Source organism: Notolabrus celidotus, chromosome 6 (genome assembly GCF_009762535.1).
Source record: "Notolabrus celidotus isolate fNotCel1 chromosome 6, fNotCel1.pri, whole genome shotgun sequence".
NCBI lineage: Eukaryota > Metazoa > Chordata > Actinopteri > Labriformes > Labridae > Notolabrus > Notolabrus celidotus.
In genome coordinates this window covers 37,759,868-37,776,644 of record NC_048277.1, presented here as the reverse complement: position 1 = coordinate 37,776,644, position 16,777 = coordinate 37,759,868, and the positions used below count along the sequence as shown (strand labels likewise).

Sequence of the window (16,777 nt, the reverse complement as noted above, 5' to 3'; positions counted from 1 at the left end):
CTAGCACTTATCCATGATAAATAAAAATCATCCACTAGATCTTCAAATCTGCAGACGTGGGGAGTCAAACCGACCTTTGTGTTTATTAAGACAGCCTACAACTAGCATGCCTCCCTCCTAAGCTCCTTGTTAGCACACGTGTGTGCAGGGAATGAAAAACGGAGGAGGGGTTGAGTTGTATTTTATACAGTCTATGGGCTGAACAAGCTCCGAGCTCTGACTTCCTGTTACAGACCGGATATTGTTGTTATGTAACAAAAACACTGAAGTCTGAAACGGCTGGTTTCAGCACACATTTACAGAAAGGTGGAGAAATCAGAACAGGGGCAGAATGGATTCTTTTCATTCTCGGGGGGTTTGTAGACAGGGACACATATTTCAGGTAGAGAACCATTAAAAAGTCCATGTTGCATGATATGTCACCTTTAAGATGCCCAAGGTCACTGATCACCACCGTCAATCAAGATGGTTAACTGTTGCACTCAGCTGCATGCAACCACAAAATAAATAATCATTGGCATGTATTCCACGATTATTCGAATAATCCCCCTCCCCCAGCAGGGGTGTTTCTGTGACGCAGCGTGGCGTGTGTGTTTACATTTTACAGCCATGCTCAGTCTCTGGAAATCTTCTGTTTGCTAATGCGGTTAGCAAACAGCCTTAAGATGCTCTGTAGACACCGTCTGGCGGTAATACCGTATTACAAACAGGCACCTGTGAAAACGAGGAAAAAAATGCACCTTTTAAAATGAGAAAATATTCAAAGTAACTCTTTGATTTTTACAAAGTGAATGAATATTCGATTATCATTGCCCATCTCTAAAGGATATACAAGATCTAATGAGCTGATGCACGCTGGTTTGTGAGTTTTAAACTACCTTAAAGCCTAAAACACTTACTTTAGCTAGTCTGCAGAACATTAGCCGACCTGTGTGCACATGTCGGTGTGTTACCTGTGCTGCTATGAATTCACCTGAGATAAGAAATTGCAAATAACTGATGAAACATTTTTTATTTGCATGGTTTTATTGACAATGTAACTTTTAATTTGTATATATTTGTACAAGAATAAATCAAATATACACATTTGAATAATAACAAGTTATATTTTTTCTTTTTTTTAAAGGCATCTCAGGACCTCCCCACCATCAGCATCCCTAACCCGACTTTGGGAACCACTGCCTTGATGAGTTTGTCTTTTTAACTTTGAACACACGTACAAAACATATTAGCAGCACATCATTACTCATGGTTTATGTCCCATCATTAGATAACCAACATATAAGGGATAATATATGGTGAACAGGTGGTTATGGAAGTTCTAACACCAACAGGGTGAGCAGGAAACCATCATTATTCCCCCATTCTCAAAACCAGCCGGAAGCCACACTAATGTTTTTACCACAGTGTCAACAGGCAGAGGGGGAATGTGAGGGACTACTTTCTGTGGAGTGATTTGATATGACGTGTGTGATCAGGTTGTTCCTGGTGTCTCTTCTGCGTTCTAGAATGAATCACAGCTGTTATTTGGCTTTGACGAGTCGGATCATTCTCCCTTTGCTTTAATGAGGTTTGGACCAATCAGAATCAAGTATTCAACACAGTCTGTTATAAAGGACCATTAACAGCTCAGTAGGTGTCTTAATATGAATAACAATAATAATAATGTTGGATGTTTTTTTGGAAATATACAGCAGTAAATCATTGATTATTCAGAATACAGAGGACGCCCTCAGATGGTGCGTTCAGGGTCCTGGCTGTAGAGGTCGAGCTCCTGGTACAGAATGAAGCTCTTCAGTCTGGGAGGGAAAACAGGCGAGTTCATGATCTCCGGTTTGTTGAGTCTCTTCAGGGTCAGACGCCTCCGGATCTCCAGTCTGCAGAGATGTCTGAGGGAGCGAGGACTGCCTGGAGAGCAAGGTTCAAGACGTTATTACAGCAGAGACTGCTGGAGGAGGGTTTAGAGAATCATTTAGATAAGTCCGGTTCATCGTTTAGAGAATCCATTGTTGGACATTGACATTGTAAAGGTCATAGTTTGGAAGGTTAAGGCACCAAATGATGTTGTTGAATCCAGGAAAAGATCACGGCAGAGGCTAATATTACGTGTTAATGTTTTTGGTTCCACACGTGACATGAAGAGCCGTGTTCTTAGTGCAAATGAATGGCGATCAGAGTCACAGAAAGGTTGCAGTTTGCATACGTTGGAGCATCAACCATAGTCTTTCATAAGCTTCATAACAAACATAACCAAGATACGTAGCTTTAACATGCATCCATCCATTTTCGCCTGCTTTTTCTAATAGTTGTGGTGGCAACAAGACAAGCAAGTAGACTCTGATGTCTCTCCCCACGTAGTTTACCTGCTCCCTCTGTAGGATTCAGAGACATTCCTAGGCCAGGGTCTATAACAGTGTCTTGTTTCAGATGGATGTACCTATAAAACCTCTAAAGGGAGTTGCAGGAGGCGTCCCCATCAAATGATTATAGATTATAGATTATCTTTTGTACATGCACCAAACACTGTCAGGACTGCGGCTCAATCCAACAATCGTTAGGATGAAGACTGTAGCCTCTGTACATGGGGCGCCTGCTCTGCAACTGAGCCCAACTTGTGAGGGATGCATCAAAGCCTAGTTTTGTTTTGATCAATCTGTCATCAACAACCATCCGGACTTTTGGAATTAGGACAACTGCATTGAGAAAATGCTGCAACTTTATCATTTCCTTCCGCTCTCATGGCTTCATAGAGTTGTTTTGGGTCACAACAGGCTCTCCCTGTCCCATTAAAGTTACTAACCATAGATCTCTCTGGAGTCCCTGAGCTCCCTTGTCCCGTAGGTTTGCTCTGACCTGCTGCTGTGGACTCCAGCTGCTACAACTACTACTATCCGTCTCCCTCTATCCCTCTCTCCAACTCGGTCTCAGCAGATGTGTGTCTAACATGAGTCTGGTCCTGCTGGAGGTTTCTGCCTGTTAAAGGAAGTTTGTCCTTGCCATCTGTCTTGATGTTGGGTACCTAAAGTCTCTAAAAGTAGTATGGGAGGTAGAGCCTTCAGTTATCAGGCCCCTCTCCTTTGGAATCATCTAACAGTCAGGGTCCGGGAGGCAGACACCCTCTCTACTTTTAAGAGTAGGCTTCAAACTTTCCTTAAGAGCTGGCTCAGGCTTGGACCAGGTCTTAGTTATGGTGCTATAGGTTTAGACTTACACACTGGGATCCTATCTCACCCCCACACCCCTATCACTTACTTTAACCCTCCCTGTCCCATTAAAGTTACTAACCATAGACCTTTCTGGAGTCCCTGAGCTCCCTTGTCTCGTAGGATTACTGTGAGCGTGCCAGACTCCAGCTGCTAGTCCTAGTTTAAGTCTCTAAAAGTAGTATGGGAGGTAGAGCCTTCAGTTATCAGGAACCTCTCCTTTTGAATCATCTACCAGTCAGGGTCCGGGAGGCAGACACCCTCTCTACTTTTAAGAGTAGGCTTCAAACTTTCCTTTTTGATAAAGCTTATAGTTAGAGCTGGATCAGGCTTGGACCAGGTCTTAGTTATGCTGCTATAGGCTTAGACTGACACACTGGGATCCTGTCTTTCCCTCTCTCTCCTCTCTCTGCCTGTCTCTCACTTTCACTCTTCCTGTCCCATTAAAGTTACTAACCATAGACCTTTCTGGAGTCCCTAGATGGGACTGGATCTTATCCTGTCTTGATGTTTGGTCTTTGTTAATAATAATAGAACATAGAAATCAAGAGGAGGATAAACTCACTGAGGATGTCACATATTTCAACCCACTCTGGCTGCTTCTCCAGGAGGACTCTGAGCTTGGAGCAGATGTGGACGTGGCTCACGTAGTCCAGCAGAGTCCGGACCACGCTCCCAGAGAGATGCATGATGCAGCAGAGGTTCATGAACTCACAGAACTGGAGTAGAGAGAGATCGTTAAAGAGGCGTTCAGGGTTTGATTAGAAGGAAAGACATCTTGGATGTGGATAAGACAAATTACACTCACAGGAATCTTCCGCTCCCCTTCGTCTGCTTCATCGACCTCTTCTTCATGCTGACAGTGGAAGCATCTCTCCACCTTGTAGCCGTTGTTGAGCAGCAGCCTCATCATCACCTCGTCCTTCAGGCAGTACTGCAGCGCCGTGGGGAACACCGTGTCGCTCACCACCGTGAAGTAACAGTTCACGTCCGCTTTGGCCGCCAGCAGCAGCTTCACGATCTCGTACCGCGCCGACCTGACCGCCACCAGGAGGCAGCACAGCGGGTCCAGGTCCGTCTTCGCCCCGGCTGCCAGCAGGATTTTGGTGCATTTGACGTCCCCGTTGGAGACGGCGAAGTGTAAAGCGCTTCTCCTCATGTCGCGGTAGTTTTCAGAGTTTCTGGTGCTCATGCGGTAGTTAACGTCGAAGCCCCACGCCAACAGGAGCTCCAGACAGCGGCTCTGACCCCCCTCTGCTGCAGAGTGCACCGGGCTCTGACCCGCCTCTTTGATGGCTTTCTTTGTGGTCAGAGGAATCAGCATCTTCAGAGCACTGAGGGGAAACAACAATAATGCAATCAATCATCAAACCAAGAGATCAATTAGACTTCAGGTCTAAAGTCTGGACCATTTAGTAAGAGGTCTCTCACACACAGCTGGTTGAACCAACTCTGTCCTGTTTGTTCTTCTACCAGCTAGAGCCCGTGGAAGAGCCAGGTCATGATGTCACTTCTACATGACTGCTTTTCCCAGCAGTGCGAACTTTCCCTCACAATAACAAAGATGGCCGACAACGTAGCATGCTTGCTGGTGTTGCTCCTGGCTTTTCGTAATCCACGAGGTCCAACTTATCCAACTTTACCAACACTTCTGTGCCACTCGTTGTGATTTGCATGGACAGCGACTTCACCCCTCACCCCTCGCCCCTCTTGTTCCTGACGGAAGCGGTTCGTGGTTCGCGGTTCTAGACCAGCACTGAGTTGGTGCTGCTGTGGAACCTGTCTTCCTGGCCTGGATCCGGTTCTCTCTCCGTGGAAACACAATAAACTGTATCTCAATTGAGCAACGGTTCCGAACCGGCCCTGAAAGTAGCATCATGCTAACAGAGCTAACACCGGACACGAACGCCACATTGGAAGGATTTCACCTGCTGTGGGCGGACAGGATACAGGAGAGCAAGACTGAACTAACTGGGGAAGAAGGCCAGCTCAGTCCTGGACTCTGTGGAGGTGGTGGCTGACAGGAGAATTATGGCCAAGCTGTCGTCTCTGATGGACATTTCTTTCCTATATATATTCTTGTTGAAATTCTTGTTCTGTACACCTTCTTGTTTGCTGCTGGAACTCCATGAATTTTCCCGTTGGGGGACGAATAAAGGAGGATCTTATCTTATCTTATCTTAAACTGCCTCGGAGGAAAAGAGGTATAAGTTGGAGGTTCTCCCAATCATAACAAATGAATAAAAAGCACTTTCATGTGGGGCCTAGCGGTCTAAGCGCCCCACATACAGAGGCTACAGTCCTCGTCGCAGGGGTCGCAGGTTCGATTCCCGGTTGGTCGACCATTTCCTGCATGTCTTCCCCCGCTCTCTACTCCCCACATTTCCTGTCTCTCTTCAGCTGTCCTATGAAATAAAGGCAAAAAGGCCAAAAATATAACTTTAAAAAAAAGGTTCAGCCTTCAAAAGAGGTGCAGCCCTCAACTCTGCCCAGCAGGGGCGCTTCTCTCACACCAAAACCTGGTCCTAGTGTCATGCTGATAGTGATACACAACTGAAAGAGCCTCCTTAATGCAGGATAATGGTGTTTAAAGACACTACTACAGCTGCATCTGGAGGTAGCAGTCCAAGCAAATTGACCCAGACATCCCTCTCCCCAAAAACACTTTCCAGCTCCTCTTGGGGAATCCCGAGGCGATCCAAGACCAGATGGGAGATATAATCCCTCCACCGAGTTCTGGGTCTTCCCCGGGGTCTTCTCCCAGTTGGACGTGCTCGGAACACCTCTAAAGGGAGGCGTTCGGGAGGAGTGCCTGAACCACCTCAGCTGACTCCTTAAGGAACAGCGGCTCTACACCGAGCTCCCTCCGGTTGTCTGAGCTCCTGACCCTCTCTCTAAGGCTGTGTCCAGACCCTCATTTCAGCCAGTTGTATCCGAGATCTTCTTCTTTTGGTCATGACCCACAGCTCATGACCAGAGGTGAGGGTTGGAACGTCGACTGGTGAATTGAAAGCTTTGCCTTCCAACTCAGCTCCCATGCATCACTGCTGACGCTGCACCAATCCACCTCTCGATCTCACGCTCCATTTTACCCCCACATGCAAACAAGACCCTGAGATACTTAGACTCCCCCACTTGGAGGAAAGACTCGCTCCCCACCGAGAGAGAGCAGTCTCCTGTTTTCCAGCTAATAATAATAGATATCTTATTTCACTCAGTGTGAGATTACAGTCCAGAGTATTGACAGTGTTGGATAAAGGAGCTCACTCGTAGTGTCCGGCGTACGCAGCCTTGTGGATGGGCAGGTGTCCGGTCATGCTGGGCAGGTTGGGGTTGGCTCCGTTGTCCAGCAGCAGCTGAATGCAGCCCGTGTTTCCTGATCCAGCTGCATCCAGCAGGACGCTCTCCCCGTTACACGCCTGAGAGTTCACTTTGCTACCTGAGGAAGAAGACGTCACAATCAGAACTTAATTGCACGTTACATAACCCCCCCCACCCCCTCTGTGATCCTCAGACTGACCACAGTTCAGCAGAATCTCAGCGATGGGGAAGTGTCCGTGCTCTGCAGCCACGGCGAGCGGCGTCACTCCCGTCATGTCCTTGTGGTTCACCCGCCCGCCGTTCCTCAGCAGCAGCATCAGTATTTCCACGCTGCCGACTTTGGCTGCCTCGTGAGTCGCCGTCCACTTCTTCCTGCACACCTGCTCCACCCAGGCGCCGTGAGCGACCAGCGAGGACGTCATGTCGTAAGAAGCGGCTCTCACCGCTGCAAGGGGACGCAAGAGCGAGACTTAGCTGGTAATACAAGTACACAAAAGGATGTCGCTGTGCAAAGCATGCTGGGATATAAAGCTTGAGCAGCGCTGGTTTGATTGAAGAGACTCCTGAATTTAAGACTTCCCAGGTGATCAGAGGAGGTTGCTGTATGAGTCTGATTCTAAATGGGACCATGGTTTACTGAAGGAACATAATGCTGTGTTGGAAACTTACAATTGAGGCCTTAAACTTAGCAATAAAGGGTTTACTGAAGTATGAAGACAAGTGAGAAGAAGGCTTATTTTCTCAGATGTTGCCCCCTGATGGACGTCTGAAGAATGCAGTCCACCCATAGGTGCATTTGGACCAAGAGTTCCGGGGTCTTTTAGCCCCCAGAACTACTTCCCCCTGAACTAAAAGGTTCCTGTGCCCACATTGTTGTCTGCGTTTCGACCGCAGGCTGAAGTCCCGGGTAGATTGTGTAAATCAGGCCAGTGACGTATGGAGGAAAAATAAGTAAATGCACTACACCACCAGACCAGTAGAGGGCAGTAAAACAAAGAGGAATGCCATTCATCACAGATGACACCATAGAAGCAGACGGACAGGCAGGTATCATTATGAGCAACACAACAGTTAGCCTGTTAGCATGAAGAGACTCAGCTGGCGCTGTTTTAGATGGTGCTATATTTCATCACAGATGGAAAAAACAATGACTGTGAATGGTTTTTGAAAAAATTTGATAAAACAATTTTGACAAAAAAAATTTTGACAAAAAAAATTTTGACAAAAAAAATTTTGACAAAAAAAATTTTGACAAAAAAAATGTTGACAGAAAAAGTTTTGACAAAAAAAATTTTGACAAAAAAAATGTTGACAAAAAAAATTGAAAAAAAAAATTTGGACAAAAAAATTTGACAAAAAAAATTTGACAAAAAAAATTTGACAAAAAAAATTTGACAAAAAAGTTGACCCGGAGCCTGTTCAAAAAAATAATTTTCCTCACATTTGAAATTGTGCTCCAAAGCAGAAAAACATGAAAAAAAGTGAAAATGCTGTGCCTGCGGCTAAAAACATGGAAAAAGCAATGAATGAATCAACACCAGTAACACAGTAACACAAAGAGGAATGCCATTCATCACAGATGACACCATAGAAGCAGACGGACAGGCAGGTATCATTATGAGCAACACAACAGTTAGCCTGTTAGCATGAAGAGACTCAGCTGGCGCTGTTTCAGATGGTGCTATATTTCATCACAGATGGAAAAAACAATGACTGTGAATGGTTTTTGAAAAAATTTGATAAAAAAATTTTGACAAAAAAAATTTTGACAAAAAAAATGTTGACAGAAAAAATTTTGACAAAAAAAATTTGTACAAAAAAATGTTGACAAAAAAAAATTGAAAAAAAAAAATTTGTACAAAAAAAATTTGACAAATAAAATTTGACAAAAAAATGTTGACAAAAAAAATTGAAAAAAAAAATTTGAAAAAAAAAATTTGACAAAAAAAATTTGACAAAAAAAAATTTGACAAAAAAATTTGACAAAAAAGTTGACCCAGAGCCTGTTCAAAAAAATAATTTTCCTCAAATTTGAAATTGTGCTCCAAAGCAGAAAAACATGATAAAAAGGGAAAATGTTGTGCCTGCGGCTTAAAAAATGGAAAAGCAATGAATGAATCAACACCAGTAGACGTTTCAACACGGCTTTAAAATCCTTTTGACACAAAAAGCCGTGGCAGAGATCGGCCGGTGTTTTGGTTTAAACAGCGACCCTGTTAACTGGAGACTCTCAGCCGGATGCATCCCTCATAAACGTCTTTAGACCATCATTAAATATCTGATGAGGATATTTTGAAATCTTAATAAAAACTAAACTAGTTTGCAGGAACTCCCTCTGTGTTTCAACAGCTGTGTAAACTCCACAAACACTGACACGTTCAGCTGAAGGTCTCCAGTTTACAGGGTCACTTTTAAAACCGGAACACCGGGAGGAGAGCCGCATTCACGGTGTGCTGAGAGAAGACTACTGTTACAAGCTGCTAAATCAAGAGAATCACAGCTTCTTCTTTTGAAAAGTACACACACATACAAAAAAGATAGAACAAATAAAAACTAATGAAAGAAAGAGAAATCAAGAGAATCACAGATGTGTGTGATGTTATTGTGGACGGAGGGAGGAATAAAAACACTGCAGTTAATCTACCAATCAGACACGTTCAGCATTGCAGGCCCCGCCCCCTGAAAGTCCCGGGACCTTTGAAAAGTACTTAAAGTCCCTGCGGTTGAAACGCCCTATGACTTCCTAGAGAGACCCTCAGTCTTGTTACCGAGCAGCAGCGGCGTCTCGTTCTTGCTGTTGGCGTTGTGAGGTGAGGCTCCGTGAACCAGCAGACTCTTCACGTTCTGAACCAGCCCGGCTTTTACCGCCAGAGTCAGCGGCGTCTCTCCTCCTGCGGCCGTCCTCTCCTCCAGGCTGAGCCCCTGAGCTGTCACTGAAACAAACACAGCATACACACACACACACACACACACACACACACATGGCTTCACATTCCTGCGCTTCACATCAGACCCCCAGCTGTGCTAACCTGGCAGTGAACCCCGGGCATCTCGCAGGCTGGATGAGCGGAGGCTGACATCAGAGGTTATTTTGGACGGACAGGACGGGTGACATCAGATTCTCAAATTCTTGTTCTGTGCTCGGTTCAATCTGGATCAGAATAATCCAGATTTGAGTGATCCATCTTACCTTTGTCCTGTATTTACAAGAAGAAGCCTGATCCAAGATCCAGACCTCCTGAGGTTACCACATCCAGATTACCAAGACTGCTGCATTCTTGTTCCACAGGGGGGGCGCCAAAATCCACACGCACAAAACATCCTTACTGTTGCAATTCATCAAAAGCTACTTGGTGAAATATTTTATGCCCCTTGAACCAAATAAATGGACTCACATCTCAAGACCGTCTCCAGAACCTCCAGGACCGGCTGGGCTGCAGCTCGATGGAGGGGAAGCCAGCCTCGACTGTCCGGTTCCTCGAAGGCGAAGGTGTGTCTCAGCATCTCCCTGAGCACCAAGACTTCCCCTGGGTCACAGCAGCAAAGAAGAAGAAGAAGAAGAAGAAGTGAGAGATGTTTCTTCAGAGCTGTCTCCACCTCACCCTCTTCTTTCTCTTCTTCTTTCCCTCTCTTCCCCAGCTCTCTGTTTGTTTATTTACCTCCCTCTCTCTGCTGGTCTGCCTGGACTCTGGCAGTCCTCATCTGCAGCTGCTGGCCGTGTGATTGTCCCGGCACAGCCAACAGCCCAAACACAAAGACAATGTAATGGTGGAGGTATTTCCAGGGTGAGGTCCAACCTACCTTGCTCGATGGCAGCCAGGACTCTCAGGTTCTCCTCTGTTGCTGCTGCTAGACTACCGGGGGGAAGCAGACGGGACTAAGTCAGTCTGATGTTTTATTTTTGAACGGATGAAGTTTTCGTGGCTTCATACCTCGCTGCAGATTTCAGGAAGGCCTCCTGGCAGGAGTCTTGAATGTTGAGCTGGATGATGAAGTTGTCCAGCTCATCTTCGTCGTACTCTTCATACGTGTTCATCACTCTGCAGAGAGGAGAGTGAGTCTTGTACTGAAATGCCCCACAGAACGCCACAGGAAGTCATTCCTGCCTGTGGCCATGAGACTGTAAAACTCCTCCCTCTGATCATGGAACAATATCCTAGACTCTGTGCAATATCCTTACCAAGCTAACATCCTTGTATATATATCTCCTTCATTCCAGGCACTTTTTACATAGGTATTTCTAACTATTCTGCACTGCTGTGTATACTTTATTATTATTACTACTTTATCTTAATTTATTTTATTTTATTTTCTCTTATTTTATTTTATTTTATCTTATTTTATTTTTATGTTATTTAATTTAATTTTATCTACTTTATCTTATTTTATTTTATCTTATTTTATTAAATTGTATCTTATTAAATTGTATCTTATTTATTTTTATCTTATTTATTTTTATTTTATTTTATCTTATTTTATTAAATTGTATCTTATTTAATTTTATCTTATTTATTTTTATCTTATTTTATTTTATTTATTTTATTTATTTTATTTATTTTATTTATTTTATTTATTTAATTTATTTTATTTATTTTATTTATTTATTTTTATTTTATTTATTTGTACTTATATCTTATTTCATTCCTTCTATTAATATTTTGACTTTCTTACATATTGTTTATAAGAGAAGACGCTCTTCCATTCAGCTTTTCTGGTTTAACTTCCAAAAAAAGTGAAGAAAGCGGGTAAAACAGCGGCGTTCAAGGAGGCAGGGACCTCCACTGGTATTCTTTGATTCATAAAGGTCCTGAAGTCCTTGTTGTTACCAAGTCCCAGTCCTGACAGCGGGAGCTCTCTGGGTTCATGTGCTCATAGTGGGATCTCTGCTGCTCTCCAGTTTAAGAAGAAGTTCTCAAGTCAAGTTGCCTTTTCCTCAATAAACCCCAGCTAATGTCAAAGTCAAGCTCTGGAAACGTTCTAATAGAGCTCAAACTTTCACCAACATTAGTGTTTGCTTCATAGTTTATTAAAAATAGATAAATCATGGGGTGAATTACACTGTGAATTACCTGTTGATAGACTTTTGGGGGGTTTAGTTTGAACCTTTAGGGCACTGGTAACCTCCCTGGGATTAGCTGTATAAAAAAGCTTCTGCTGAGTTCTCTGTGCGACCAGTCTGTTTGTACCTCTTTTGATCGTCTTGATATCCAAGATTTTGATGTGCAGTTGGGAATCCATTGTAATTGCAGTACAAGCTCTTTAAGAATGAACACAATCAAGTCTGTGGGTTCAAGTTAGTCTCCTTTCTTTTCTCTCAGTTAATGTACATTTGAATGAGATTTGTTGCCACAGCTGTGATTTGTGACTGTATTGAAAATATAAAAAGCCAACATTTATATTTTTTTGCGTTACCCTTTTTCCTTGAGCCCACGAACTGTTCCTTTAAGGTTGTGGCTAGCGTTATTTACAAGTTGCTTCCACGTCAGACTTAAAACTGTTTGCTTAGCGTTTGTTGGTGCTAAAGACGCTCTGAGAACTCAGCTTTGAATTGATAAAACTCTAGTGACGAACTTTCAGTTTGTGTTGATTTTGGCGCCCCCTGTGGACAAAGCTCGCACCTCTAATGTGCTGATCTCCTTTTGTTTAAGAAGTGATTTCTAAATGAAACTCATCCCTCATCCCCTGAGTCATCAGTATTAATTTCAATCTGTTTAATAACCTGCTAAAACCTCCTCACTGGAGCTTTAACGCCGTCTTTTAATCCTGTTATTTGTGAGCCAAAATTAGTATCGCAATCATCACGACTACCTTAAAATGAGGAAGCACCTTGTTGATTAAAGTATCACTAGCGTAAGCTGATGATTAACATATCATCATGCCCTCTAATCAGTCCCTAAAATCCCTGCCAGATTGCACAATTCTTTCTGGGAAACTTTGCAAACACAGGCTTGTTTTTTAAAGATATGAAGTAGATATTTAAGGGTTCTTTTAAGAACTGAAAATGCAGCAAAAAACATGAAGTACATGCATGAATAAGACACAATCTTTGCAGACAGAAATGCAAGATAAGAATCAGCCCGATCAACTAAAGACCTCCTGCCTCTGCTACCAACATCTGAAATCAAATATGGTCCCATCTCTGTAGATTAACTGAGAAATGTCTCACCTGTGAGGTGTGTTACGGCTCACACAGACCGGTCCCTCTCCTCTAACGGCACAGAGTGGTTTTATGTTTATGTGTGACCTGATTCTAGACACACAGAGCGAGCAGGGTGTGTGTGTGTGTGTGTGTGTGTGTCTGACACCTGCTCTTAAATATAGAGGGTTACATGTGCTATTGTGTGAGCTAAGCCGGGTCTTTGCCGTGTTTGGCGTGGATCCCACACCCGAGATCCCACAATCCTCCGGGGCTTACGGTCCGTGGACGCTTGCAGACAACCGGTTGGGCGTCTATTGTTTCGTGGAGAGCAAAATCAATAGAGTCTATTTTTTCCTCCGCTGCTTTGCTTCAGAAATATGAGATGATGGACGTCTCGTAAAACGACGGCTTTGAGGGGAGCGAGTCTCTGGTTTTGTTTTTCTGCTGCTTGTTACTGTGTTTTCATTTACTTCAATCACATGTTCGTCTTTTCTTCGTGTTTGTCTCTAATTTTTACAATTTTAAAGGGGACATATCACGCTTTTTTCATCAACATATATTGGTCTAAGAGGTCCCCAAAACATGTCTTTAAAGTTTATGCTCAAAAAAACACTTTGAAATCAGATTTTGGTCTGCCTGAAAAGTCCTCTTCTTCATTCCTCCTCAGAACACTCTGTTTTCTCTCTGACCACGCCCCCTCCGGAAGTGGATGTGCCTCGGCTCTCCAGCACGTTGATCTAATGTTTACATGTTGGCTGAATATACACGGCTGCTCAGAGATCACGTTACTTCAACCCTCTGAATCTGATCCTGACGGAGAGGCGCCTGCAGCAGGACCTTTCTGAACGATTGGTCACAGATTTAGTGTTTCTTGTTGTTTTATTTGTCAGTATGTCGACGTGTGTCTTGGTACACAGCTACGAACATGTAGCTATGTGGCTATGCTAACTAGCGCTAGCACTTATCCATGATAAATAAAAATCATCCACTAGATCTTCAAATCTGCAGACGTGGGGAGTCAAACCGACCTCTACCAGAAAGGCAGCCGGACCTTTTATGAAGGATTGGTCACAGATTTAGTGTTTCTTGTTGTTTTATTTGTCAGTATGTCGACGTGTGTCTTGGTACACAGCTACAGCTACAACTACAGCTACAGCTACAGCTATGAACATATAGCTATGTGGCTATGCTAACTAGCGCTAGCACTTATCCATGACAAATAAAAATCATCCACTATATCTTCAAATCTGCAGACGTGGGGAGTAAAACCGACCTTTGTGTTTATTAAGACAGCCTACAACTAGCATGCCTCCCTCCTAAGCTCCTTGTTAGCACACATGTGTGCAGGTAATGAAAAACGGAGGAGGGGTTGAGTTGTATTTTATACAGTCTATGGGCTGAACAAGCTCCGAGCTCTGACTCCGTGACAGACCGGATATTGTTGTTACGTAACAAAAACACTGAAGTCTGAAACGGCTGGTTTCAGCACACATTTACAGAAAGGTGGAGAAATCAGAACAGGGGCAGAATGGATTCTTTTCATTCTCAGGGGGTTTGTAGACAGGGACACAGATTTCAGGGAGAGAACCATTAAAAAGAACATTTTGCATGATATGTCACCTTTAATTCAATTTTCAACTCTTCAGCTGTTAATGAAGACAAAAATTTTAGACCTAGACTCACTGAAATTGGCACGAAGGCTTCAAATTCTACCCACATGCAATCTACCAAAAAGTAGCGCTACAACATCTAGTCTAAAAAACATTATTTGGTATTCTGTCCCAGCTTTAATATAAACTCTTGTGTCGTTTGCATATGGTGTAAATATGTCAAAGTACGCTGTTACTACCTCAATTTAAAAAATCTCTCCTTATGGGACACAAATATGACCCTACAAAGTCCGATTCAACACTTCCACACTTAAATTCCTTCAGATATCAGGATACGTCCTTTTGTTTCTTTGTTTAGTCAGCAAGTTTAAGCCACAAATGCCATCATGAATCATGCCTCAGCTGAAAGTTTGACAGTGATGACAAAGATTCTTTACTTTACAGCTCAGTCCATAGGGACTTGGCTTGGGAATCGGAGGGTCGCCGGCTCAAGTCCCAGAGCGGACAAAGTTTGCCAAGTGGTGGACTGGTGGTGGCCAGCACTGCCGAGGTGCCCCTGAGCAAGGCACCGAACCCCTGACTCCTCGGGTGGCGCTGGTTGATGGCAGCCTCCTCACTCTGACATCTCTCCTAAGTGCATGCCCATAGCATGTTTTTGCATGATTGCATGTATATCAAACTACGTGTGTATAGCATGATCAAAAAAGAACAAGAGTGAGAAATTGAATTTATATCCAGGATGCATATTTGCCTGTTGCAGGGAAGACTTTACTATCATTCATTATTCCAAGCATACACAATCCAGTGACACAGTAGGGGGTGGTATTCAATCCCATGTTACAGACAAGCTCCTACTGCTTGGAATAAACTCCAGAAGGACTTGAATCTGTCAGATCTCATCTCTCTGGACACCTTTAAGTCTATCTTAAATGAAAGAAAGACCCCAGAACAGTGCCTGTGTTTTTAAAACGCTGTTTTACATTCACAAACTGCACTTTACTTGAAAATAAGTTGCACTTTTTAAATTATTATTGTTTGCTTCTACATACTGTCTGCATATATGTTCCATGTTGTTGAGTTGTGCCATTTATTCTGACGTGTGCTGCTGACCTCTTGGCCAGGTCGCCCTTGAAAATGAGGTCTTGACCTCAATGGGACTTATCTGGTTAAATAAAGGTTAAATAAAAAAAATTAAAAAAAAGAGTAGGAAGAAGTTGAGCTGCCTCCAGAGTCAAAATGGCGTCACCGGTGTGGATGTTTTCACTGATTCAGAGAATGACGGGACTGCAGTTTGTTGCAACACAACAAATCTTTCATTATTTTTTAGACAGTTTCAGCGGCAGGATTCTATCCTTAGTTTTTAAATTCATATATTTTTGTATATTTTTTCTATTTTCTACTTCAGATTTTTGATTGTTTTAATCTTTTATCTTATTCCTTCAAACATTGTTTTATTTCTTTTTATTTGTCTTCCTCACATTTCTCTTTTATGGTCTTTTAGTTTCTTATTTGCAAACCACTTTGTAACACTGTTTTGAAAAGTGCTCTATAAATAAAGATTATTATTAAGTCATCTGAACAGTGAAGTGAAGGAACACCAACCAGCAGCTGACGCCAATAAGACGGCGCTGATATGCAGAAAGTTTATGGAGACCACCCAAAGCTTTGGATTTTTGTTGCTTTAAGCTTCATTAAATCAGATAAAACCATATACATCCAACGCATTAATCACACAAACATCATATCTAAACATCTAACAGTGAACCTGGGAAAAGCTACTAACTACTGGCATACAGGGAGTCACTTAAATTCAAAGAAACAGCTGTTAAATTCATGAATCAGACTTTAAAAGGCAGTATTTGCATCTTAAACATAAAGGTTAAATCACATAAAAACTCAAAAACTCCCTCACGTTATCCTAAGTTCAGTCTTTGTGTGAATTGAATATGTTTGCTGGTCATATTGCATCATATTTCTATCATATTCACTGTGTTTTAGTGCATCATGTTCTTCACTTCAGTCCTGGCTGTCACATTTCATCTCTTTCCTCTCCTCATCCTCCATCAGAGGGTCCTGATCTCTCCGCTGCTCGGGTCCCAGGGAGGGTTTAAGCGTCTCAGTGTGAATCTGTGTCGTCCTCACGGTGTTAACAGCACCAGCATACCTCCGCTGGATAAACGAGTACCTGTGTGTGACAGGTTTACACTCCCAGGACCCCCCGGACCCCCCGGACCCCCCTCCCTCCCTGCTCCGCTGCGGGCCGTGTGATCTCTGGGGATCCAGCAGATGTCCAGCAGCAGATTAGAGGAGCTTTACAGGGGCCACCGTGTCGCCTTCTCTGGCTCCCCAATGTGGAAATAGCTGCATACAGCTAAACATAAAGCTCCCATACTGACAGAGAGGTGCATGAAGCCACTAAAACAAGAGTGGCCTCATGCCTACACTGACACGACCTGCTGTCCCTCTGTAAGACATGAACAGTGCTTGTGTTTGGAGTCTTCAGA

At 43.4% G+C, this 16,777-nt stretch overlaps 1 protein-coding gene across 1 annotated transcript; it reads right to left on the bottom strand.

The window, feature by feature from the left end:
- Positions 1-1,040: 1,040 nt before the first annotated feature.
- On the bottom strand, positions 1,041-10,561 carry LOC117813852 (ankyrin repeat and SOCS box protein 15-like). Its single transcript, XM_034684891.1, has 9 exons — positions 10,457-10,561; positions 10,326-10,378; positions 9,920-10,051; positions 9,293-9,457; positions 6,724-6,969; positions 6,471-6,642; positions 4,012-4,537; positions 3,769-3,922; positions 1,041-1,908 (listed from the first exon to the last, which is right to left on the bottom strand). The coding sequence occupies exons 1-9, from the start codon at positions 10,558-10,560 to the stop codon at positions 1,733-1,735; spliced, it is 1,728 nt and encodes a 575-aa protein (XP_034540782.1). The 5' UTR covers position 10,561; the 3' UTR covers positions 1,041-1,732.
- Positions 10,562-16,777: the final 6,216 nt, after the last annotated feature.